Below are 27,843 nucleotides of genomic sequence, written 5' to 3'. Positions count from 1 at the left end.
TATTTTTTAAAGATGAGAGGCCCGGTGTCTTAGTTTATCTAGTGCTTCTGTAACAGAAATACCACAAGTGGATGGTATTAACAGAAATTTATTCTCTCACAGTTTAGGAGGCTAGAAGTCTCAAATCAGGGTGCTGGCTCTAGGAAAAGGCTTTCTCTCTCTGTCCACTGTGGGGGAAGGTCCTCATCAATTTTCCCCTGGGTTTAGGAGTTTCTCAGTGCTGGGACCCCAGGTCCAAAGGATGTGCTCCACTCCCAGTACTTCTTTCTTGGTGGTAGGAGTTCCCTCCTCTCTGTTTCCTTCTCTCTCCATTTATCTCTTGTAAGGTAAAGCTGTGACTCAAGCAAGGGTGGTACATCCCACCCTGATCCTCATTAATATAACCTAATCATGCCTCATTAACATAGTGGACAACTCTACTCCAAAATGGGACCATAACCATAAGCATAAAACCCGTAACCCACTGCCGTCAAGTCGATTCCGACTCATAGCAACCCTACAGGTCAGAGTAGAACTGCCCTGTAGAGTTTCCAAGGAGCGCCTGGTGGATTCGAACTGCTGACCTTTTGATTAGCAGCCACAGCACTTAACCACCATGCTACCAGGGTTTCCCCACAGGCTAAGATTTACAACACATAATTACATCAGATCACAAAATGAAGGATAACCACATGACACCGGGAACCACGGTCTGGCCAAGCTGACAAGAATTTTTGGGAGGACACAATTCAATTCATGACACCCAAGTAAAGTTGGCAGGGGTCTCCAACTCCACTGGGGACAACACTTGTATTAGCCACAAGGGACTATCAGTGGCCAGATACTAATGAAGCTGCCTGTCAGACCTCCATATCAAAGTACTTGGCCAGTAGTTCCTTGGCAGAAAGCCTATCAATCTCCTCCTTTGAGACCCCTATTTTCAAGTAACTAGACTGAGTCTTTTCAGGAAGGCCCTTGGCCGGGCTGCCCAGGAAAAGGCACCCGGTTACCACTCTTCTGTTGGTCGATCTTTGCTATCTTGGCAGTAGCCATTTTTTCCACGTCTGGGAATGTCAGTTAAGATTCAGATTGTATCATGGACCAAATGACCTGACCTCATGAGGAGGTTTAACTGGGCCAGGTAACCAGAGAGAGTAGTACGGAAAAACCTAGAAATCTGGGTCAGGTTAACAGTCTCATGACCCAATTATTCCCAATCCCTCATTATAGACCCAACGGACCACCAGGGTGGTTCACAGGGACACTACAGTCTGAGAGGGTGGCCCAGACATGTTTTTCAGTGGCAGGAAACTCTTCATAGGTGGGACAGACCTATCAGAGCCCAAACAGTACCCAGCTGCAGAAGGAGAGTCTCCATGTTCATGCCCTCTCACTAGCCACCTCCTCCTTAGGCAAACTAAGGCTTCCTGTCAGTGCATCTGCAAAGAGGTCTGTAATGACATGCCCTACAAGGCACCACTCCCTCACTAAGTTTAACAAGATCACCTTCTTCATTATGGAAGCCAACTAACCGAGGCTCTAAGGTCTCTTCAGGCTGCTGGGCAAAGGGATCCTGACAGGCCCTACATTCTTTTTTACTGAAGGCCTGAGATTCAATAACTTGCTGTGTTGAAGAAGGTCTGTTGGCACAAGGACATGCTGGGAGCTAACAGCAACCACTGGACGCAATTTTGCATGCAGAGCACCCGAGTAAGTATGCAGCGCAGATGGGGAATCCTCTTGCTGCCGAGGAGCCACAAGCAAAAGGCTTCTGCCTCTTCATGAACTGGGCGGGTGGGGTGGGGGGGGGCCTGAGGGTGGAAGGTCAAAGTGAAGGGAAGTAACAAGTAACAAATGGAGGTGCCTGGGCTAAGAATGCAGATATGCATATGAGTATGGCTGGCAATTATGGGGGGAGGGGTCCTGAGAGCCTGACTACAACTCCCTCCAGACACCACAGGGCACCAGCTGTGCAACTCGTCTGGTGTGGGCAGCGCAGCTTCTCCCATGAGGCCTGCCAGTAACTGCTTATGGTCAGGCCTGAAAGAGTACATACAGGATTTTGGCTTGGAGCTAGGCTCCCCAGCTACTATAAGCAAGGTCTTGGGACTAATGCTGTGGGGGTAAAAGATATAGTATGTCCCAAATTCCGGCACTCACTCAGGTGCTATAGAATGGTAAAATAGAATACTGAAAGGTCTGCCACGTTTTTGACCTTGTAAATATCAGTAAAACTCTTTTGAGCATAACCCTATCTCATATATAAACAGCACTTAGAACTCCTGGGATAAAATTGGTAATATATGAGCATAGTGTCTATTATTTTTATTAAGATTAGAATTAGATTATTAAGATGTGAACATGTAAATATTCAGGTTAACAACAGAATTAGAAATTAAAATACTATTTAAACAAAATACGTATACTCACGAGTCATCTAAATCTGGCACCACACTCTTACCAAAAGCCATGTCAAGAAAAATAACTGAAAAACAGAAAGAAGAGACTAAATGTATACTTCTGATTTATCATTTCGTTCACACTTGACGCTTAGTCATCTATAAAACGTTTTTTTTTTTTTTTGATGTTCTGACCAGAAACTCTATCACTGATTCATCCCGGGGTACAAGTGAAGGAAAACCACAAGGAGTTCATTTGTTTGATAGATATTTATTCTGCAACGTAATTTCCCTGTGACAGGTAAGTCCTACGTAGGATAGTAAATTCAAGATATAAAAGCTCTTTTTCAACATATCTTTCCTCTGATCCTATTTTTCCATTTTAGCATTCCACCTGTTCGGAGCAGAGACAGAAATTGTTCTATACTTCTCCCCTTTCCTTAGTACTTCTAACTTCAAGTGCCATCCAAAATATTATTATTTTTTTAATATTTAGATAGAAACAAAATTGAGCTACCACTCTAGTACTTATGACAGAGCAGTGCCTGGCACATAGTGGAAAGGCAACAAATGGTTGCTGAGTAAGTGAACGCAGGGAGGCCGGCAGGAAGAGGCCCAAAAGGGTCACCACACCGCTGTCGCCGTAACTGCACAATTCCAGCGGTCTGATAGTGATCTGTCCTTGACCATCCTTCCCTTTGCCCATGGATGGTGAAAACCCTCCAAATACGACAACACTTGGCCCCTAAAAAGCCAAAGCAAAATGTGGCCACACGTTGGGAAAGTGTCACCTGCTCGCCTGTCTGAGAAGCCAGGGCGACGGTACCCCTGCCACAAAAGACGAAGACGAGGACAGGGAATCTCCTGGGGGACAGCGCATCTTTTGGGGCCTGGCACCGGGTATGCACTGCAATGCCGAGTGGGTGGAGGACCCTAAGGTGTCAGGACGCCGCAGGACTGCGCGGGGTCCGAAGGGGGAGGCCGGGAGCCCGGAGACGTCCCCGCGGACCCCGCAGGTAACCCCCAGTCCAGAGGCCACCCCCGGCCCAGGGGTGATCCCCGGCTCTCCTGTCTCGCGCGCGGCCATACCTGTGGCGCAGAGGCGCAAGGCGGTCGCACTGCTCAGAGCTGCCATGCTCGCCGCAGTAGCGACTCCGCAGTGGCCGGGACAGACGCAGGGGCCGGCCGCCGCTCTCCGGAAGGGGAAGCGGGCCCCTTCGAACGCGGAATGAAGCCGGGCACGGAAGGCGGGGGCGGGGCAACCCGGCCTCTGTTCTCTCCCGGACCCCGCCGGCCCTGCCTCTGAGCATGCGCGGACCGCGGGGGCGGGGCGGGCGAGCCTCTGCTCCCTAGTGGACCCGGCCAGCCTCTCCTCTGGGCTTGCGCGGGGGGCGGGGCGGGGCTGGCGGGCCTCCTTTCTCGCCCCCTCTGGGCTTGGTTTAGCGGGCTGCAATCGCGAGACGACGTGCATGCGCAGTCGCCTTATCGCGGAGCGTCTGTGCCCTTGGCCGCGTCTGGGGGCTATGGGAACCTGGTGGCGCGGGCTTCTTGCGGTTTGGGCGAAGAGGTGTGTGTGTGTGAAGGGGAGACGAAAAACTGAAATACAAATTCTTAAATTAATACTAAGCTTTGTACTGAGGATGAGGTAGGCTTCGAAAACGCAGTTTGAGGTTGAATCTCGCCTGCTCATTTACCTGCTACACCTGTTCAGTGAGCCCACCAGTGCGTTGGTTGGTGGATCACACTCGTGAAGAGAGGCACGCCTTAGTGTGGGGAGAAAAACGGGCCCTGGATCACCGGGTTCTGTGACACTGCCTACATTTCCAAAACGTGTTTGGAAGCCGTTTGAACCTGTTTCCAAAATTGGGCATTTTTTAAGTTCTTTTAATGCATTTTTGCTAACTAAAGGAGTCCGTTTTTAAGAATTTGTTTCTCTTGAAAACTGAAAAAATGGCGTGTATCATTTGTAATGATTTTTTTCCTCTATATTTTCTTTTTTTAAATAATATTTTATTAGGGTTTAGGTGAAAGTTTACACAGCAAATTAGGTTCCCATGTAACAATTTTTATACAAGTTGTTTGGTGACATTGGTTATAATTTTCATAATATGTCGGCATTCTCATTATTTCCATTCTGTTTGTTTTGTTTCCATTGATCCAGCTTCCCTTCCCCTCCTTGCCTTGTCATCTTTGCTTTTGGGTAAATGTCGACCATTTAGTCTCGTATAGTTGATTGCTCGAGGAAGCACATTATACATGCATAATATTGTTTATTTTATTAAGCCAATCTATTATTTGGCTGAAAGGTGACCTTCAGAAATAGCTTCAGTTCCAAGTTCAAAGGGTATCTTAGGCCAGCAGTCCCAGGGATTCCTCTAATCCCTTTTGGTCCAGTAAGTATGGCCTTTTTTTAGGAATTTGAATTTTGTTCTGAATTGTTTTCTGATTCTGTCTCAGACCTCTTATGTCCCTGGTCAGAATGGTCGGTAGTAGTAGGCGGAGACCACCTAGTTCTTCTGGTCTCTGATTAAAAGAGGCTGTGGTTCCTGTGGGCTGTTAGTCCTATGGACTAGTTTCTTCTTTGAGCCTTTGGTTTCCTTCATTCTCTTTTGCTCCATTCGAGTTGAGACCGATAGTTGTATTTTAGATGGCTGCTCACAAGCGTTTAAGAGCCCAGGCACTATTCACCAAACTAGGATGTAGAACATTATTTTTATGAACTATGTTATGCCAATTGACTGATTTGTCCCACTAGACTATGGTCCTAAGTCTTTTAACCAGGGCTTCTTACAAGTTCCCAGGCCATGCTAATGCTCCTGGTTAGGGACCAATTATGAGAATCACTAGCAGAGCAGTGGTTCTCAAGATTTATTATATGAGTATTACCTGGGGTTCTTGTTAAAATGTAGATTCTGATTCAGTATACCTGGGGTGGAAATGTAAATTCTCAGTAGGGTTCAAACTGGAATGAACCAGTTTGAAGCCTTGCTTTTAACCCAGTAAACCAATCCCACAAGTTGTTTGGATATGCTCAGGAAGCTTCCATAACTGTGTCCCTTATGTGCTTCATTATATATATGGGTAAAAATCCAGCACGCACAAATGCCTACAGATACTCCTATACATGCAGGTACGTTTACTCACATATGCCTTTCTATACACATATTTGCATACGTATCTGCCTATGTAACCACACACATTTTTTTTGATGTTATTGTTGTTGTGAACTTGTATATATTAGAGCATTTACTGAAATTGTCCCTTTTTCTTGTGTACTTCTTGGTGTCTTTGTTTACTTTGGTCAAGTTATGCTGACTCCACCCGTATTTGGTATTGCCTTTCCTATCACCAAAAATAATGAGTGTCTGCTGTCTAAAAAGTGATTCCTCCCCCTCTTCCTCCATCCCTGGCAACCATCAAAGAATGGTGCTTTGTGTGTGTGCATCTGTTCTTGACTTTTTGTAATAGTAGGACCATACAATATTTGTCTTTTTTGTGATTGACTTATTTCACTTAGCATAATGTCCTCCAAGTTCATCCATGTTATATTTCACGGACTCATTATTCTTTATAGTTGATAGTATTCCATCACATGTGTGTACCACAATTTGTTTGTTCATTCATCCATTGATGGGCACTTACGTTGTTTCTGTCTTTTTGCTGTTGTGAATAATTCTACAATGAACGTAGCAGTGCATGTGTCTATTCGTGTCACTGCTGTTATATCTCTTGGATATATACCTAGGAGTGGGATTGCTGGATCATAAGATATTTCTATTTCTAGGTCTTTGAGGAAGAACCATACTGTTTTCCATAGTGGTTGTACCTTTCTACAATTTCACCAGCAATGTATAATTTTATGATTATTACTTTTGAAATAAGTAAAGTACTTTATATAAAAAGAAAATTCCTACACAAGAAATGATTTCTGAAAACAATGGTATACTTTTATATAAAGGTTCCTGGACCAAATGCTGCATCTGACGTTTTTATAGACACAAAATACCAGAGGGTTAAGATTACTTCAACTCTTGAAAAACATGTGTTGTGAGAACAGAAAGGAATTATGATGTCAGCTGGTTCACCTTAGTTTCAAAATTCCAACAGTCAGAAATGTCATAAAACATTGCTATTCCAGGTGACTAGAAAGATAAAATTACCATCTGATTGTGAGCGGGGCCTAGGTTTCAGCCCTTTATTCATACTCCATAGTAGCCAATGCAGGCCTTCAGCAGATTTGAATATTTTCTTAATTTAAAAAAGTACACTAAAAAATAAGGAACCTAGTAAGATGATAGGAATGTCTTATCAATGATTGTAGAACAGTTTCTTAGTCAACACTGAAGACTTGATTTTCTCTCATGCAGAGGATTTTTCATTTTCTTGGCAAGGTCTTTGAATGACCCAGTTTCATTGTTTTTTCTCTTCATTCTCATCTACTTCAAAATTTTCGTTCTTCCACAGCACGTAAAATAATGTAACTTATGTTAGAATTTGGATCATAGGTTAAATTTCCATGTGAAGGACAAGAAAACCTCTTGATCTAGACCTGCGCAGTTCAGTAGAGTAGCCACTAGCTACATATGGATATTGAGCTCTTGAAATGTGCCTAGTGTAGCAAAATAACTGTATATTTAATTTTATTTCATTTTAATAAATTTAAATACTGATACTTGATCGTTACTGGAAAACTGTTAAGTATTGTTAGAATAACCTAGGTATGTAAATCTACCTTCTCAACTGTAAATTTTATGAAATCTAAATACCAATCAAATACTTCTGGTGGAAATTTAGAGTCTGAAGTGAGATATACTGTATATGTAAAATAGACACTGGATTTTGAAAACTTACTACAAGAAAAGAACGTAAAATATCTCAATTTTTATATTGATTATATGTAAAAATGCTAGTATTTTAGATATGTTAGATTAATAAAATAGATTATTAAAATTCCACCTGCTTTTGTTTTTCATTGCAACTTCTAGAAATTACACGTGGCTTGTGAAAAAAAAATTTTTTTTTTTTGTGTTGACCTAGACAATCTGAAAATGATCAAAACAAAATGATAAACTGTTTCAAGTTTTTGTATAGAAAACAAGGCTAAACTTCCATATGTTAAAACTTCTATTCAGTGAGTTCATAATACATTATGGAATAACTTTTTTGAACTAATGAAAATCATTTGTTTTTCCCTGTTTGTCTGTATCAAGTGGTGATGAATTTCCTGGAGATTAAAAAGTTCCTGTAATAATTGTGACAAGTATAAAAAAGAAAAAAAGAAAAACTTTCAAATAAACTACATAACATACAAGCATGTTCTCCTTATTGTTGCTGTTGTCATTAGGCATCATCGATTTGCTTCGGACTCATAGAGACCTTACATTCAAGAGAACAAAACACTGCCTAGTCTTGCATAAAAAAAAAAAAAAAAAATAGATCGTTGCTATACCTGAGCCCATTGTTACAGCCACTGTGTCAGTCCATCTCATTGAGGGTCTTTCCCTCTTTTGCTGACCTTCTCCTTTACCAAGCATGATGTCCTTCTCCAGTGACTGGTCCCTCTTGATAACATGTCTAAAATATGTGAAACAAAGTCTCACCCTCCTTGCTTCTAAGCAGTATTCTGGTTGTACTTCTTCCAAGACGGATTTGCTGGTTTTTCTGGCAGTCCATGGTATTTTCAATATTTTTCACTAACACCATAATTCAAAGGTATCAATTCTTCTGTCTTCCTTATTCACTGTCCGGGTTTCATATGCGTATGAGGTGATTGAAAACACCATGGCTTGGGTCAGGTGCACCTTAGTCCTCAAAGTGACGTCTTTGCTTTATAACACTTTAAAGAGGTCTTGTAGCAGATTTACCCAATGCAATAGGTCATTTGATTTCTTGACTGCACTTCTCTGCATATTAATCAAATATTATCTTCATCAAAAGACATGTTCAAATATATTTATAACAGGACTGTTTGCAATTGTGAAAAGTTAAACAACTCAAATGTCCAGTAGTTCAACAGATGAATTGTGTTGCATTCCTGTAGTGAACTGTGCTGTTGTTAGGTGCCGTTAAGATAATTTTGACTCATAATGACCCCATGTGACAGAGTAGAACTGCCTCAAAGGGTTTTCTAAGCTGTAATCTTTATGGAATTGGAGCCCTGGTGGCACAGTGGTTAAGTGCTCAGCTGCTAACTGAAAGGTTGTCAATTCGAACCCACCAAACACTCCACAGGAAAAAGATGTTGCAGTCTGCTTCTGTAAAGATTTAAAGCCTTGGAAACCCTGTGGGACAGTTCTACTCTGTCCTATAAGATTGCTACAAGTTGGAATTGGCACGACAGCAATGGGTTTTGTTGGTTTAATCGTTACAGGAGCAGACCAGCAGGTGTTTCTCCCGTGGAGCTGCTGGGTGCGTTTGAACTGCCAAGCTTTTGGTTAGCAGCCAACCATTTAACTTACGCCATCGAGGCTCCTTCTCTAGTGGACTACTATGTAGCAATGAGAATGAATGGGCTTTCCTAAAGGCAACAACACAGATGCACGTGGTAAACACAGCGCTGAGCAAAATAAACCAGAAAAAAAGACAGGTACTCAGTGTGTGGTTTCATCTTCACAAAGTTCAAAAACCAGCAAATTAATCAATGGTGTTAAAAATCAGGGGGCAGACAATGTTTTGTTTCTTGATCTGGGTGCTGGTCACACAAATGTGTTTGTGAAAACACATTGAGCTGTACCCTTACAGTTTGTGTACTTTTCTGTAAGCATGCTCTAAGAATAACAATTAAAAAATAAAAACATAAATTTATAAAAGTTTGATTTTTTTAATGGAAAGATGACTATGGTAGAGTGTTGTGCCAAATTTTAGTAAACATCAATTACCTGGAGAGCTTGATGAAATGCACACTCTGAATCACTCCCTAGAGAATCTGACCCAGTAAATCTGGAGTGGGGCCCATGAATTTGTATTTCTCACAAGTTGCCGGATGATGCTATTGCTTTTGGCCTGCAGACCTCACTTAGTGGTTGAGGGAAAAGAACTTTGGAAAATATCATGCATTTTTAAAATCGGTTTGCGTAAAAATATGTGACAGGGGAAAAATAAATACAAATCAAATTTTATGGTGGCTATTTCTTTTTGTGTATAATAGTTTATTATTGTTATTTTAAATGAATAAATAAATATTTTTGAATGTTTCAGTTTTAATTTCTAATATGGTAAATACGATTAGCTATAACCCACGTTAAAACAAACAAAAAAACTTCTTAGAATGCTTTTTTTTCTTCTTTTTTTAACATGTACAGAGGTCCTGAGGCCAAAAAATTTGAGAGGAAAAAAAAATGGAGATAGTTATAGAACTTTGTGCTTGACAAGTGAGGAATGCATATTCTTCTCTAACGCTCATGGAACAGTTAAAAGAAAACTGTACACTTATCACACCATAAACCAAGTCTTAGCAGGTTGAAAAATGGTATTTCCATATAGTCTTTGACCACAATATAATTACATAATTGATAACAAAATATAAAAATCATATCCCCAAATCTTGGAACTTTGAAAACATATGTCTAAATAACATCTGTGTAAAAAAACAGCGGTAATGGAAATAAAAATATCCTTAGAACTGAACAATGAGAATCTGCCTATCAAAACTGTAGGATGCAGCAAAATCACTGCATTGAGAAAAATGGATAGACACAAAGGCTTGTTTTTTTTATATTTTAGAAAAAAACGATGAAAATTAGTGAATTAAACATTCTGCTTAAGTGGAAAAAGCAACAACAGAATAAAGAGGAACAGAAGTGATAAAGAGAAACAGAAATTCATTTTGTTTTATTCCAAACAATGTTTTATGCACGGAGAATTTATCGTTGAACAACTTGAACCCTCACTAGTGAATTATAAGAGCTATCACTTGTATTTTTTGTTGTTTGATGACTTTGAGTTTATTCCAACTCTCAGCAACCCCATGTGACAGAGAAGAACTGCCCCGTACAGTTTCCTAGGCTGCGATGTATATAAAAACCAAACCCATTGCTATCGAGTCATAACGACCTTATAGGACAGATTGGAACTGTCCCATAGGGTTTCCTAGACTATAATCTTTACGGGAGCAGATCACCAGGTCTTTTCTCTGGAGGAACGGCTGCTGGGTTAACCTTTGATTAGCTATAATCAACAGCTAACATTAATCAACGGTAACATTAATCAACATTAACAGTAATCGACAATAATCAACCGTTAACAGCCAAGCTATTACCATTGTACCACCAGGGCTCGTTCCCTGGATCATGGCCTCCTTCGAAGCCAGCAATGGTGGTTGGCTCTTCGTGTTTCATATCTCTCTGATTTTCACCTTTGATAGCCCTCCAAGCTACTCTTCTCCCTGCCTCCTCTATTTTTAAGAGGCCATGTTGATTACACTGGGCCCAAGTGAATAATCCAGAATAATCTCTTTATTTTAAAGCCAGCTGATTAATAACCTTAATTCTATCTGCAAAATTCCTTCAGAGCAATGCCAAGATTAGATTTTGACTGCATAAGCAGAGAATGGAAATCTTAAGGGGCTGGCTACCTTCAGAATTTAAACTACCACAGACAGTAACAGATGAAAAAGGTGACCTGAAGGGAAAGGGCCTCTCAATCCAGTCTCTGTGGGAGGACCAAGACCTTTCAAAATGTGTAGGTGAGATGGCATGGGGATGGAGAAGAAATTCTTCTATGTCAGTTGGACACAGAGTTGCCTCGGTCTGCTAATGAGCCCCTCAGGAGAGAGGGAATTAATTTAGGGAAACATGGGGAAGCTAATGTGAAAGGAATAAAAATTAAAGTCTCATTAAAAGTTGAAGTATATGACTAAAAATGTAGACTGGTGGTATCTCTCTCACCTGATTGTATAATTTATTGGATATAATGTCTGGCTGGGAATTCCTCCCCCTACTGAATAAAGTAAAATAGAAAGAACTTGTAGATCCGCCCTTCATCCAGTACTAATTGGATTTGAAAAATGGGAGCCATTAGAGTTGTCCAAGCCTACCGAAATAGTAAATTTGAAATACTATCATACGCCTAGGGCCACAAGAAGTGACTGCTGTAATTAGAAAAATGCCTGCTGACGTAGTGTTAGTGCAGAATAGCCTGATGTGGCCAGTGAGGAAGACTAATGGATCATGGAGACTGGCAATAGACAATAGGGGACTCTGTTAAGCTGCAACACTATTTGCTTCAGCAGTTCCCTATATGGCACGGACTATTCCACTGAATAACAAGCTAAAGGTGACTGGTTTTCTGTAATTGATCTGGCTGATGCGTTTCTCAATATGAGTTGCTATGGAGATAACAATTTGCATTTATGTGGAACATTTCTAATATAAAACTTACCTCAAGAATATTTGAACTCTCCTGCATACTGTCACAACCCCATGAGACAGACGCAGACCTAATACAACTGGGCAGTGTTCTCAGGTACTATATTGATGTTATGATGACTGTCTTGGAGGCTGAGAATCAAGCTGAAGGCAACCTTACTGATGACTGGTCAGGGATGGTTAATGAACCTTGAAGAAACGCAGGCCCCCACGCAGATGTAGAATTGTGGGGGATTAAATAAACTGGAGTTCCTTATGATACTCTGCAGATCATTAGGAATAACAGGGTATTTATCGTTCCCCACCCTTCACACTAAACAAGAGGTCTAATGCCTAGTGGGCGTATTTAGCTTTTGGAGAAATCATATCCTCCACTTAGGAATACTCTTGGGAAATAAATCACCTGGGAATGAACATTTATGATTGGAAGACTGAACAACAAGCTGCTATGGGCTGCATAAGGCTGAAGTTCAAGCTACTCCATTAGGAACATAGGATCCTAACGCTGAAATTGTACAGCAAGTGTCAACCACCCGCATGCATGCAGACTCATGTCCCTGGAAAAAGCCCATAAATACTGCTCATCAGTGACCTCTGAGCTTTTTGCTAGAAAATGAATGAATACTAATCTCTGGTATATTCCTTTGAAAAACAGTTGCTGGCTAGTTATTGAACATTCACTGACACAACTCCAATAACTGAAGGAAGTAAAATTATACAACTCCTGAATTACCCTCAATTACATGGATAATGTCAGAAAAGTATCCCAACAAGGAGGGTGATGTCCATAGACGTTACATCATAAAGTGGGAATAGTTAATACAGAAGTCAAGGTCTAAAGGACTGACTCAGCATACTCATGAAGAAGTAGCCTCTTTCCACCAAGACCTCCTGTAAAGCCACCTGAAGATGTGCTAGCTACTTTTGCTGAATGGGCCCCTACTTCCTACCAACTGTCCAGGGATGACAGGCAACCAGCTGGGTTAAGTGATGATAGTTCTAGAATGGAGCGCCACGGCTCAGTATGGAAAGCAGTTGTCCTGTGACCAGCAGATTGTGAATTTGTTGTGGAAGAAGTTAAGAACAAGTCAGAAGCGCAAAGGCCTAAATCACAGGCTCTGTCCCTGGTAATAGAACTGGACACAAATAACTGTCCGCTTTGCCGTGAGACCAGAATCGGATGGTGCCCAGCTACCACTACTGAATATTTTGATCAAAGATTTTGCAGAAGAATTCTGACCAAAAGGGGAAAAATGCTAAACAGAATTTCAAAGTCTCACGGAATCCAATTTTTCTGGAACCATAAAAAAAAAAAAAAAATTTTTTTTTTGACCATAGAGGCTGAATAAACCTTGAGATAATCTTTAAACCTTAAATCAAAAATATCCCCTGAAGCCTTCTTAAAATCGAGCAATAGTTTAGCTTAACTTAAATATTGTGATTTTTTAAGATCCATCTATACGGAATCCAACTGAAAACAGGAACTCAAAAGATTAGATAGGAAGCTTAAGGGGTAGTGAGTTTAGGTTAACGGGGAGGAACAACTCGGAAGAGGAGGACGAGAGTGGTTGTACAACTTGAAGAATGTAATCAATGTCACTGAATTGTGCATGTAGAAATTGTTGAGTTGGTTATGTTCTGCTGTGTATATTCCCAACAACAACAAAATAAAGCATAAAAAAAATCCTTACTATCTGTGTGCATACTAACTTTTGAACGGCTGCCAGTGGGCTCACAATTTGATCTAGCCAGTGGACAGTAGACAGCTGTCCCATAAGGAGGCTCCTGTGTTGGATAATGAACTTTGGAAAATGCTGTGGCAATCTCGAGGACAAATCAAAGCACAACATATTGTTGCTCTTCAAAGAACCGTATGCGAGTTTCTGACAGTGATTGGAATCAACAAGTTGATGCTCTAATTCAATCTCGTGAAGTGGCAACTTGGGCCCATGAATTAAGTGTACATGCTATGCAGTGATGAGCTGAATGGTGGCATATACCACTAGCCTCTGCTGAAGCTCAAATGTTCATAAAATTGTCCTGTATGCCAGCAGGAAAGGCAACATTAGCAGTTATTCCTGGGAACAAACACATATCAAGAAAGTAGATTATATTTTCTTGATCCTTATTGCTTCCACAGGAATTGTATGGACTGGACAGAGCTTAACACTTATTGTTGGTTTAGCTTTGCATACCCAGTAACTGAAGGCACTGCTGCTAATACTATGGAAGGATTGAATACTCAAATATACATGTATATACACAACGATTCAGCCTCTTAGTTACAGCTCCTGAGATCAACGCAAAGCTTTTCAACCTGAGCACCAAGAACATGATACAAGTGTGCTACCATATTATTTCCTCAGCCCTAGACATGGCTGGGCATGGTCTGGAATAGGCAGAACAACCTAGTCTTTTGCCTCTAGCCTTGAGGGGCCTCACTTACTGACATCAGTATGTCTAAAAACTATTATAATTTCTTGCTAGTGTCATAATGCTTAAAAGGTTGTGAAATCAAAGGATAAATTATAAGAATTAATAACTTACATGAGCCATTGTTCTCAACAGTGAAAAACGTTTTCATACCAAGAGTTGCATGAGTTCATTATTACCATGTCTATTAATGGGTTTGGGTTATTAAATATTACACTGAAAGTCCTGGCCTGTGTGGTACAGCAAAGGAGAAAAGGGGAAAGCATAAGGGCAACCCTTATAAAGGAGGAAACAAACTGTCGTTTATCATTTTAATATATTGAAAAATTTAAAAATACTTAAATACAGACTTAAAATTAATTAAAAAAAATTTAAAAACTCAGACAAATTGTTAGCATGAAGAAATATTTATCAAAGTGGGTAGATACTACATCAATATGCAAAAAATCCATTTCTTTAAAATAGGAATTAGGAGAAAACAAATTTTAAAAAGATATTCACATTAACAACAAAAAATGTTATCTTATAAAACAACTATGGATTATGATAGCCTCATGGAAAAAAACTATACAAAATTATTTAAATAAACTAAACAAGACCCAAATAAATATAGACATAAAACATTTTAACAGATAGAAAACTCAACAGCACATATATACTGGTTATACCCCAGATTACATGCAGATTCAGTGAAATGTCAATGAAAATTTCAAGACATTTAAGATGTTTTCTCAAGAACTTTGACAAGCTGATTTAAAAATTTATGTAGAAGAGCAAAAGTCAACGTATAGCCAAGCTGTTCATACAAAAAAAAAAATAACGTGAGATAATGTCTGCTAGCTATCAAGACTTAAAGCCATAGTAATAAGAACAATGATATTAGCACAGGAAGAGAAAAGTTTGCCATTGGCGTAGAATAGACAGCTCAGAAACAGACAGCCCAGGCATAAATGGACACTTATATGACAGAAGTCACAATGAAGAAAACTGAAGACAAGGATATATTGTGCTGAAACAATTTGATATCCATAAAGACAAAACAGCTTGGTCCAAAACTTATGCTGTTGACAAAATACAATTTCAGAGAGAAAAAGACAAATGACCAGGAAAAATATTAATAACTTTAGAAGAACATGTAAGAGAATATCTTTGATACTTTGGAATAGAAAAAAGATTTCTTAAACACAAAAATTGGTAGTCAAAAAGAAAAGATTGATATATTGGTTGAAAGACACCATTAATAAAAAAGAAGCAACAGGGCTATTTGCAACACATATAATTAAAACAGGATTAGCTGATAAAAAAGAATCAATAAGAAAAGAAATGCAAAGCATATAACAGAAATGGGCAAAAGACATGGACAGGTATTTTCTAGAAAAGAAATGTAAACATCAATCAATCATATGCAAAGATGCTGTACTTCATTAAAATTTGTTAAATTCAAAATAAGACCTCACTGACGTCTCATTTGACTTTCATTTGGGAGTTGAATTGGGAATTCTTAAATACCGTTAATGTAAGATTTATATTTATGAATAACAAACCAAAACCAAACTTGTTGCCATCAAGTTGATTTCAACTTATGGTGACCCTATATGACAGAGTAGAACTGCCTCATAAGGTTTCCAAGAAGCAGTTGGTGGATTTGAACTACTGACCTTTTGGTTACCACCCCAGCTCTTAACCAGTGCACCACCTGGGCTCCTAGTTATGAGTACAGTCAACTTAAATTGCTCTCCGGTGTTTTAATACTAAACTTAAAATTGTAAGATTACATCTAAACAAGTTACCTGCTTAGATATTTCAGATTAGATTCAAGGCTATCATCACAATAACTCATATTCTCTTATCTATTAAAAAAACAGATACAAAAATATAAAACAGTAATACTGTATTTTTTTCTTAAAAATTTCTATAGTCTTTAAACCAAAAATATCCCTGAAGTCTTCTTAAAACTAAAAACTAGCTTAACTAGTAAAAAATGTCTACCTTGAACATTATGTTCTTTTAAGAACTATCTATATGGGATCAAATTAACAACAGCAACTTGACAGATTAGATAGGAAACTTAGAGGACAATGAGTTTATGTTAATGGAAGAGGAAAGACTTGAAAAAGGAAGGTGAGAATGGTTGCGCAACTTAACGTAATCAATGTCAATGAATTGTACATGTAATAACTGTTGAATTGTATGTTTTGCTCTGTATATTCTCAACAACAACAAAAATAAATAAAACTTAAACAAGCAAACAAAAAATAGGAGCAATGATGTGCAGGAGGGAGGAGGGTGTGTCGGAACTGTCTGTATTCTCTGTACAATTCTGCTGTAAACCAAAAACTGCTCTAAAGAATACAGTCTATTAAAAAAAAAAAAATTCTATCGTCTCCCAGTTAATGAGTTTATTCACTTCCGGAGAGTAAGTCCAGGAGAATTACTAAGACTCTTTTTCATGACCCTGAAGAAACACTTTGAACCTTATTTTTAATTATTATGCCAATTTTTTTTCATAATTTCAACGAAAGAATGAACATTCAGCCCGCTGATGTAATACTTCTGTTTGCTCATAGAAGTCTGCAGCTCCACCCAGGATAAGCAAATGATTAACACTTAAGATATATAAACATTTTTCCTGATGAATTTTAAAGACTTTTAAACACAAATGCAATTTTCCTTCATCATTTTAAAAGCATGCAAATATTGATTTTAAAGTGACATAAGATTGAAATACGCTTATCTCATATCTTCGTTTGACTGAATGTCACACTTACAAGGCCATTTCCTTGAGTCAGCAAAGGTCTTCTAATTGATGCATTTAATATGTACTAGATTCTGCAGGGAAACCCTGGTGGTGTAGTGGTTAAGTGGTACGGCTGCTAACCAAAGGGTTGGTGGTTTGAATCCGCCAGGCGCTCCTTGGAAACTCTATGGGGCAGTTCTGCTCTGTCCTATAGGGTTGCTATGAGTTGGAATCGACTCGACGGCACTGGGTTTGGTTTTTTTGGGGGGCTTAGATTCTGCATCCTTTATCAATATTATAAATGTGTTGATAATATCAAAGGAACTGAGTAATAAGATCTAGCTGGAGTACAATCTGCTCTCTTGACTTTTTTTGGTGTACCTTGTTACTTTATCTTTTTGTGTATAATGGAATGGACTCAAGATTTTCATAGATTTAATGTATTTCAATTAACCACAATCATTATTCCATTTTTGATGCTCATATTGTTACTATTCAGCCCCCGTAATTTGTTTCCTGGTTGTATTGGTCTGATTCCATTAATCCTTGAGGAATTCCTTGGTTTTTGGAATGAGATGTTCTAAATTTCCTTGCCTCTTCCAGTCATAGAATCAGTTATCATTCCAAAAATATCTTGTTCTTTCAAATAGAAAATTGATTTTAGAAACTCTATCTGGGCTTTAGGTGTGCATATTAGTTTGGTCCCATCTGAGGTCTGAGGTGCCATCGCTTGTAGGCATATCAGCAGACAGAGGGAGAAACAATAATAGGTATTTAGAGAGAGAGTCCGGGTGGCCTAAGTGCTCAGGCTGCTAACCTAAAGTGGGCAGTTTGAACTCACCCAGCCGCTCCGGTGGAGAAAAGATCTGGCGATCTCCTTCCATAAAGATTACATATGAGATTGCTGTGTGTTGGAATTCACTCCACAGCAAAACAATACATGTGTATATGTGTACACACACACACACACGACACACGACACACACAGGCACAACCCAAGAGAATCTGCTATATAATAATGCTAATTCAGATACAGCAATTGTGAAATTCATTTGGAGGCATACTTTTCAAATAGAAAATTATTCTTTTTTTGATTTTTGTTTTTATTGTACTTTAGATGAAGGTTTACAGAACAAACTAGTTTCTCACCAAACAGTACACACATTGTTTTATGACATTGGCTAACTATCCCACAACATGTCAACACTCTCCCTTCTCAACCCTGGGTTGCCTATAACTAGCTTTTCTGTTCCCTCCTGCCCTCCAATCCCTGTCCCAGGGCTGGTGCGACCCTATAGTCTTGTTTTGTTCCATGGGCCTGTTCAATCTTTGGCTGAAGGGTGAACCTCGGGAGTGACCTCATTACTGAGCTGAAAGGGTGCCCAGAGGCCGTATTCTAAGGGTTTCTCCAGTCTCTGTCAGGCCAGCAAGCCTGGTCTTTCTTTCTGAGCTAGAATTTTGTTCTACATTTTTCTCCAGTAGAAAACTATTCTTGAGACTGAAAACTCTAAACACCATTTCCGCTTTAATAAAGAACAGTAAATTTTATGAATTACAACAGTCCAAGTTCTCTTTGGAGGAAATTTTTTTTATAAGACTGCAATTATGTAAATCTCTTATCAAAGGAGAATCATTTACAGTTTTTTAGATTTAAGCTTTAGGATCTACTAAATACTTCCTATTTTTCTTTCAAATAAAAATAATTCTCTATCTTCTGGCTTTAGTATTCTAAGACTTCTCTAAGGAACTTTCTCCATTTTGATACATTTTCAGTTACTCACATGTTAACGTTCAGAGATTGGTGGAATTAATTTCAATAAAATATACTGCTTTGGGGCAGAAATCCTGAATCCCTTTTATGTGGGCCTGACAGCATTTACTGGAGCACAAAGTTTCTTTGGGTGAGTACCTCATGTATTTTTAGTATTTCTAGGTTAGGTGCCACAAAGGGCTCAGGAAATAGTAATCATATCTTGAAATCTTATTCTTCTAAATGGGTGTTCGGCATCACTTGAAGGATTTTTATAGAAATCGCTCCTGGTTATCTTTCTTTTGTTACCCTCATCTGCCCGTAGGTAATATGACTTCATCTATTCAGGGTTGAAGTTTTCCAGATTTTCTCTTAAATGTTTGAGAACATTACGCCTTCCAGCTGTGATCTGCTGCCATCAGCTACCATCAAGCCGACTCTGACTCATGAAGACCCCCGTGTGTGTTGGAGTAGAACTGTGCTCCATAGGCTTCTCAATGACTGGTTTTTCAGAAGTAGACCAAAAGGTCTTTCTTCCAAGTTGCCTCTGGGTGGACTCAAACTCCCAACCTTTCGATTAGCAGCTGAGCAAGTTAAGTGTTTGCACCACCCAGGAACCCTGAACAATGGATAGAAAACTGAAATTTTGAGTCATCCTGCCAGGCCAATTACAACTTTACAGGTCAAATCCCATCATGTTTTGACATGAATTAAACAGAGTTGGGTTGGGGCTCCCTTCCTTATCCTTGGACCAATTGATCTAGTCTAGGAACAAAAGGGACACATCTGATATTTACAGAGAAAGATACAGAGGAGATGTAAGAGATAGGGAAAGGGTTATGCAGAGGCTGAAGAGACTCAGACGCTAAATGAGTTCAGTTCCAAACCTTATGTGAATTCGCAAGGCTTTCTGAACTAAAACAGGTCAGAAATGGAGTCAATGCCAGCTAGGTCAGCCCCAGGCCATGACGGAGAGAGAATAAGGCCTATCTGAAAGTAAGACACCAATGATGAGTAACTTTACATATTTTGTCTTTGTTCTGCCAAATTGTGAAAGATAAGACCTAAAACTCAGAATTTAAAATAAGTGTTTATTGTTTACTATGAACCACATTTAAAAAAAAAAAAAAGAGTTGAAGTGGGGGTGGGGGAGAAATACTTATCAGATCCTGGTTCCTTAATATACCAAAATTACAAATAGTCTTGTGTAAGTCCCTTTGAGAATTACATTATGGTTGACGGGGTGGGAGTTGGGGGTGGCGGCGGACAGGGAAGAGAAGAATATCTGATAAGAGAGAGGAAGGCAGACCTTTGAATCCTAAGTTCGAAAACTTCAAAAAGTTCTTTGTAAGGGGCACTGAAAACAGATTTCAATGGGCTTATAGTGTTTTTCTAGTAAAATGGTGTTAAGGATCCATTGACTCGATGGCACTTAACAACTACAACAATAAACATTTCGTTAGACTCTTTCAAACTCAAATTACTGAAATTAATACCTAGGGGCTGAGTTTTTAATAGTTTGGCTTTGTCAGATAAACCCTTATATTCTTGAAGCAAAGAAAATTTACTTTCTTTGAAGGCATACGACATGCTATATTACCTATGTTACAATTCAGTCTTCACAAGAACCTCGAGTGTTACAAATCGGTAATCTCTCTATAGATGAGTACACCGAGATTTAGGAAATTAAATGCCAGTAATTTGTATAAACTGAGAATTTACCTCAGAGGCCTCCCAACTTCCTCCATAAATTCAACTATGAAAAAAGGAAATTTTACACTTGTCGACGTTTACTCATTTTACGTTGTGATGATATCTGTCTCCTAATATCCAAGATTGTTTCTATTAGTCTGGAAGAATCTTTAGGTTGGGATTTTCCGATAGCAATAAGAATGGCGACACCTGCTGGAATTTTGTGTTTCAGCATCCAAGAGCCAAGTCTAAGCCTCCGACTAAGCCGACCCCATCATGCCTGTGTTTCCCAGGGAGGGTTTCAGACACACGTTAAAGTGGAGAAATGACAAGTCTTATGCTTCAGTGATAACAAAGATTTGTTATGGAGAAAGCGAAGCTCTTTAAGACTTCAGGAGAGCTAAAATCTTCTAGAATAATATCTTTGTGAAGAAATTCACACTCTAAAAACTTAAAAAAGTCAGAGAGAAAGCAGTTAGCTGTGGTTGCCATAGCAGCCCAAGTAAACTTGTCTTCAGGGAAGAACAGAAAAGAATGATAAGGCCCCTAGGGAGTTGGTTCAAGGGCTCATTAGGCAGCACGGGGTGGGGATGGGGGAGCGGCAGGAGATGCCTAGCTCTGAAATGACAAACATCTAGAGAAGTGCCCGTTTTAGTAAGTACTTTTATTATTCAGAGGAGCCCTGGTCATACAGTGGTTAAGTGCTCAGCTGCTAACTGAAAGGTCGGCACTTCAAATCCACCAGCTGCTTCTGGGGAGAAAAACGTGGCAGTCAGCTTCTATGAAGATTTACAAGCTTGGAAACTCTATGGGGCTGTTCTACTGTGTCCTGTAGGATCACTATAAGTTGGAATCAACTCAGCAGCAATAGGTTTGGCTTTTATTACTCAGAGGCTGCTGCACTGGGGGTGTAGAGATAAGCCAAAACAGCAAATTATGTATATAATCTTTAAGTCCCAAATGTACATATTGAATTCCACAGTATGACAATAGCCAGGTGTTAGTGCCATCGCCTCGCTAAGGGAGAAACTAAGCATTACACATATTTAAACCACAAATAGAAATCCACAAATGTCAAGGGTTTTATGCATCATGACTCAAATGTCACAATGTTGTCTATTTCAGACTTAAGCAATGCCTCCTCATTAAGTATTCTGGAAATGAGTTTCTCCTACTTACTTTCTTTCATGATTTTATAAATGTCAACCTTTTTTAGTTTTTCTCCAGGCTAAAGATCACAATCATTTGAGTAGATTTCCTAAAAGAAATACTTGATAATTTAAAATACCGTTCTCTAGACATTTTCCATCTCTATTTGTCTTTTTTTCCACAGTTTGGCAGGAGAAAGATAAAATGCATGTTGTGAAAGGTATGAGTAGTTTAGCACACTCTTACATGTCTTTTATCTTCTCCCTCCTCAACCTGCTGGTATTTTCTAGAAATCTAATCCTGAGTTTTTATGGATATTCTATCTTTTTAAGTTCTTTGGCATTTGGTTTTTTGAACCACAAAAACTTATGTCATTTGTTCATCCTTACTGTCTATATCTCTGATAAAACCCAGTAAAACACCTCATTTTAGTATTTCCTTCAGTAATATTTATCACCATTTGCCATTGAGTCGATTCTGATGCATGGGAACTCCATACATGTCATAGTGGGACTGTGTTCCACAGGATTTTCAATGGCTGATTTTTTGGTGCCTCTGGCTTGAGCTTCCAACCTTTTTGTCAGCAGCCGAGCACTTTAACCATTTACATCACCCAGGGATTCCTAATGTTTATAAAGGACTTCTTTATATACAGAAAGTTCTAAAGCTTTGTTTTGGTGAAATATATTTTTATTATAATTACATATTTAAAAGGACATTTGATTGGATATAAAATTTTATATCCAAAAGCCTTTCTCTTAAGTACATACAGACATACTATTCCTTGTTTTCTTGCATCCACTTTGTTATGTTGTTATGTCTGATGTCCTTTTTATCCTTGTTTACTTGTTGGTGATCTGCGCTAACTCACTGTGAGCTTTGTGCATTTCTCTCTGTCTTTGATGTTCTTAGATTTCACTGCGTTGTCAGGCATAGGTTTCTCTTTATATGTCCTGTTTGGCATGAAGACAGATCTGACAAGGAAGCCCAAATGCACAAACACAATGACTTTGCTGAACCGTTCTGACTTCTTACCTGGCATCCTCACCAAGCTTCAGGCTGCCCAGGTGCCAGGACCATCCCAAAGAGGTCCATTTGTTGATAGGAGATATGTGAGATCCACCACAAACTCATCAGCTAGAAATATCTGATGTTGTAAGAGCCGTGTTGCTGAGAGTAGTGCAAAAAATTCTGTCTAACTGAATATTTTTATTTGCAAAGCATTTCTTCTGGCCATTTCTTCTAAAGGTTTTATTCCATACTTAGAACCTTACGTTAGAGGGACATCATGTGGCATTATGAGGATATGCAGGCAGGCTTGGAAGTAACAATGTTGGTTTTTCTAAGAAATCAACTCTTCAGGCACCAGATATACTTTTTCTATTGGTTGTTTAATATGAAATATCATATCCTTTTATACCAGAGAATTTTTTTTATCACTTTATAACTGCGTTAAATTACTTAGATGGAGGGGCCTTTTCAGGATTTTTAAAAATATGTTTTTAAAATTAATATATGGAGTAATAAGCCCAAAGGCTGTTTTAGGCCATGGGATGATACAAAATATAAAACACATCCCAGTGGATGTCATTTTTGAGAATGCTTTAAATTTAAGATCATTTAAAATTTAAATACTAATCACATCTTATCCTACGGGTTCCCACATTTTTATCATAAAATTATCAAGAAGGATGAATTTTTATGCTGTGGTGGTAATCTTAAATATTAAGTGCAGATATAACCAAAAATAAAAACCAAACCCACTGCCATCGAGTCAATTCTGACTCTTAGCAGCCCTATAAGGTAGAGTAGAACTGCCCCGTAGGGTTTCCAAGACTGTAATCTCTATGGAAGTAGATTGCCATATCTTGCTCCTGAAGAGTGGCTGGTGGGTTTGAACTGCCAAGCTTTCGGCTAGCAGACCAGTGCTTTAACCACTGTACTACCAGGGCTCCTTCAAGTTCAGGCATAGCCTTCATAAAACACAAGGGTCTCTCCCCCAACTTGACAGTGAATTAACATTAGCCAAATATGACCTAATCTAAGACCTGTGTGATTTAAATTGTTTTTCTATGATTATGACCAAAACCACTGTTAATGTCAAGTTGTACCGTGGATATTACTTTATCAGTCACAGCCCTAATCCTGAGAGCTCTGATAATTTCTTTATACAATTTATACAATTTTGATGATTTATATTATATGTAGTTATTGATGGAGCATTGCAGACTTAGACAAAACATCAGAGTTTTAGATTTGCTTCTTAGAAGAGCCTGAGATGGGATTCTTGTTCAAGCAGTGTGTTGAGAGGGGAGAACATTGGTGGAATGAGGACAGAGCAAGGGCATGAGGCTCGGCAGGAATGTGGTCTTAGCTGAAGGGTAGCTTTAGACTGATCCCACGGGAAAGTTCTGGAGTACCTCTATTCAGTCACAATATAATACACACCATACATGTAATTTTAAATTTTTGAGCAGCCACATTTAAGAAGGTAGAAAGAAATGGGTATTTTAAGCATCTGAGAAGGGTATGATGAACAAGGACACAAACCCCTCTAGAATGACAGTTTGGGACAACACCCCACCTAAACCAGCAGATGTGCTAGCCAGAGGGGGAGGGGATCTAGGATGGGTAGGGAAGGAGGGAGACTGAGTACAAATTACAGCATTGGACCAAGACTTAGTATCAAAGGCTTAGTATGAAAATAGAATGCAAAATATCTCATTAATATCTTTAATATTGATTACCTATTGAAATGACAATATTTCGGACATATTTCAGCAGGTATTCACTGTTCACCATAACCTCCTCAGGCTGTGGCTGGCTGTTTAGTTAACGTGATTTAGAGAGATCTATGCACTTTGTTCCAACTCGATGCCTCTTGTACCTCTCATCACACGACTCTTCCCAGATCTCCGCGAATCCAACATTCTCATCTTTTTCCCTCCAGGCCTCTGGCCGGTCATTCAGCACTGCGCATGAGATGTCCTACCTCAGCCACTCAGAGTGCATGACCAGGTACGTTGCCTGAATCTCTGTCTGTTGGGCTGTAAAGCAGCAGCCACTCATTTCCAGTATGCATTCACATTTCGAGCAGAACCATTTATGTACCAAGGTTGAGCTTTTCATCCTTTCCTCCCCTTCTCCCCTTTTCCATTCCCAGCTGCCACAATGCCATAATTTTGAGCTGAGGGCAATGTATCTGTGAGAAATGGCAGTTGACACGAGGCTCTGGCCATCAGTTCACACAACTTACTGTGGTCTCTGGACCTGCTGCTCTCTGATATCAGATGCACCCACTGCAATTTACTATGGACTGAGGCTGGGCCTACTGGATCCTAGGACTTGGTGTATGTGAGAGTACACAGCTCATGATGAGCATGCTTGGTTGCGGGGTCACTTGGTAATCCACCGTCAGATGCTCAGTTTCTGCTTGAGCCGACAAGGGTACCAGGAAGTGCTTTTTAAGTGATGCACAGTTCCCGTTCCAGACCTTGGAGGTTAGCTGCAACTCCCCTGCTGGGGCTCCCCAGAGGGTTCACCTGGTGTTTGTCTGTATTAAAGACACCTGTAAAATAGAAGGTGTCCCCATGCAGCAGGAATCATAGTGCCACAGCCTGGAGCTGCTGCTGAGTGGTTTCCTGTTCTGTGTTTTGCTCAAACCCAGCTGCCTTTGCTGTCACAAGATAATTGGTTAGTGGTAATACTGACATAATGAATTAAGGGATAGTCCAAAAATTTTAATTACAAACTGTTATAGATTGAATTGTGTCCACCCCAAAATATGTATGGTAAATTCTAACCCCTGTGCCTGTGGTTATATTCCCATTTGAGAATGGGTTTTCACTGTTATGTTAAAATGAGACAATATTAGTGTAGGGTGTGTCTTAAATAAATCACTTTTGAGATATAAAAGAGATTAAACAAGCTAGCAAGCCAGCAGAGATGGGGGAGAGGGATGCCAAGCCACACAAAGATCGCCCAGGAGTAGAAGCTCAAAACAGACAAGGACCTTCCTCCAGAGCTGACAGAGAGAGAAAGCCTTCCCCTAAAGCCGGCACCCTGAATTTGGACTTCTAGCCTCCTAAACTGTGAAACAATAAATTTCTGTTTGTTAAAACCACCCACTTGTGGTATTTCTGTTTTAGCAGCATTAGAGAACTAAGACACAAACACCACAAACACAACAGAGAAGGAGATAACTAATAGAGATTCCATGATATCATTGAGATTGAAGGCTTCTCAACCTCAGCACTACTGACATTTGGGCTGGGTAATTCTTTGCCATGAGGGACTGTCCTATGCATTGTAGGGTGTTTAGCTGTATCCTTGACCTCTACTCACTAAATGCTAGCAGCATCCATCCCAGTTATTACAACCAGAAATGTCTCTAGACATTGTGAAATGCCCCTAGTTGCAGGAAGGAAAATCATCCCAGTTGAGAATAGCTTATGTAAGTTATCTGATTCTCTAGAATATCTTTGGTATTGATAAAAGGAACAAACTAATTTTTTAAAAATCTAGGAAAGAAATTCTCCAACATTGCTCTTACTTTTCAAGGTGGTCATAAAATTTTTGTTTCATCAAATTATAAATGAAACCATAATGATTATAAAACTTGAAATTCCTGTCACAGTTTCAATATGAGATACTACAACTCATGTGAGGTTTTGTTTTTGTGTTCTTGTTACCATACCATAATCATTTATGACTTCTAACATTAGAATTAGCATATTGATAAATTCTTAATGTTTTAACTTGAGGGAAATCTAGAAAAGCCAACTGTTAGAAGGAGCACATTTGTATTTCTCCAGGAAGCTGATCATTCCTAGTGGAGAGGAGTGATTTACCTGTTTGGTGAATACGGGAGGATTAACAGGGCATGATTAGCTGAGCTTTTGCCTCTTTCTTCTTTAGCGGACAGCCCTACTATACTTGGTCTTGCTATATAAGCTTAGTTGTGAGGATCTTGGTCTTTATGGGGTTTGGCATAGGGAAGTAGGTCTGTAGCCATCAAGCACCACCTATAATGGGGAGAGTAAGTCTGCCTAAAGCTGGGGTTCAGTTCTCAAGTTTATTTGGCTCCTCACACTAATCTATGTCCCCAATTTGTATCACTGATAAAGTACAATTTTGTCTATTTTCTCTAGAAGTGTCTATTTCTTAATTTATTCAGTACTCAGAAGATGATTGCCGTGTATTGGACCCACTCAAGGACCTCAACAACTGGTGCCAGTGCTGAGAATATTGAGCAACAAAAAAGAGTAAATGGTTTGTAACACATTGGAGAAGCTTTGTTATTGGGGCTAGTATCCGACCTGCTCGCTTGGATCCTGGCAGTTTGTGTCTATGTCTAATACATGGCCTGGGCAATTCCATGTGGGCAGATGGTTTTGTGCCTTAGACCACAGATTATTTTAACCTTGGCTAGTGACTGTGCTTTATGGCAGCTTTACCCATAAGTGATCGGCTGTTTTTGTTAACGTAAGTTACCTGATTCTCCAGAATAATCTTCAGTATTGATAAAACAAACTGAATTTTTAAAAACCTAGGGAAGAAATTCTCCAGTATTGCTCCTACTTTCCAGGTCGTCGTATAATTTTTGTTTCATCAAATTATAAATAAAATCATAATGATTATAAAACTTGAAATTCCTGTTATCATTTCAGTATGAAAAAGCTACAACTCATTTACTTATGGACAGTTTCAATCAAGTGATGTTCAGGCTGTTTAGCCCAGGGTCAGTGTGGGCAGGTCAGAGGGTCAAGACAGCTTTAGCAAACATGTGTATGCTGAACCAATGAGCCACAACTTTCTTGAGCAGGCATGATGGTGCCAAGGATTAAATGATAGGAAAAAGAGATTATTTTTCATATTCAAGCCTTTCAGATTTTAAAGGGCATAAGAAACATTACCTATTTTTATCGTATTTTTTAGTTGGATCTGTACAATATTAACAGGTAGCATAGAAGGAGTCTTCATGGCATAGTTGTTAAGCACTTGGCTGCTAATGGAAAGATCAGCAGTTTGAACCCACCAGCTGCTCTGGAAGAGAAAGATGTAGCAGTCAGCTTCCTTAAAAATTACAGCCTTGGAAACCCTATGTGGCAGGTCCACTCTGTCCCATAGGGTCACTATGAGTTGGAATTGACTCGATGGTAATGGGTTTGGTTTTGGGTTTAGTGTAAATAGGGTCACTATGAGTCAGAATCAATTTGATGGCAAGGGGTTTGGTTTAGTGTAGATAGGCTGACCCCAAATCTGTTCCTCTTTCTGGTTGTTTTTATCGACCTTCTGAATCCAGAGAGAGAGAGCAGCAAAGGAATTTACCTTAAATAC

General features: G+C 39.4%; 1 protein-coding gene and 1 long non-coding RNA gene across 5 annotated transcripts in view; one reads left to right on the top strand and one right to left on the bottom strand.

Moving 5' to 3' along the window:
• The window catches only part of TMX3 (thioredoxin related transmembrane protein 3), a 45,198-nt gene extending 41,531 nt beyond the window's left edge, over positions 1-3,667 (bottom strand). For all 4 annotated transcript variants that reach the window (XR_010323436.1, XM_010586690.3, XM_023543740.2 and 1 more), the window contains exons 1-2: positions 3,468-3,667; positions 2,410-2,464 (exon numbers count right to left, since the gene is read on the bottom strand). Coding sequence is in view for 3 of the 4 variants with exons in the window: in XM_010586690.3 (XP_010584992.1) it covers positions 2,410-2,464; positions 3,468-3,513 (101 nt within the window). In the remaining variant the exon portion in view is untranslated. The remainder of the gene's footprint in view (positions 1-2,409; positions 2,465-3,467) is intronic.
• Positions 1,425-27,585, top strand: LOC135232841 (uncharacterized). The gene is made up of 4 exons (XR_010323437.1): positions 1,425-1,689; positions 2,577-2,679; positions 24,455-24,522; positions 26,681-27,585. It is a non-coding gene; the product is annotated as an uncharacterized LOC135232841 (long non-coding RNA).
• The last annotated feature ends 258 nt before the right edge of the window (positions 27,586-27,843 follow it).

Source organism: Loxodonta africana, chromosome 11 (assembly GCF_030014295.1).
Source record: "Loxodonta africana isolate mLoxAfr1 chromosome 11, mLoxAfr1.hap2, whole genome shotgun sequence".
Taxonomy (NCBI): Eukaryota; Metazoa; Chordata; class Mammalia; order Proboscidea; family Elephantidae; genus Loxodonta; species Loxodonta africana.
This window is presented reverse-complemented; position numbering and strand designations above follow the sequence as displayed.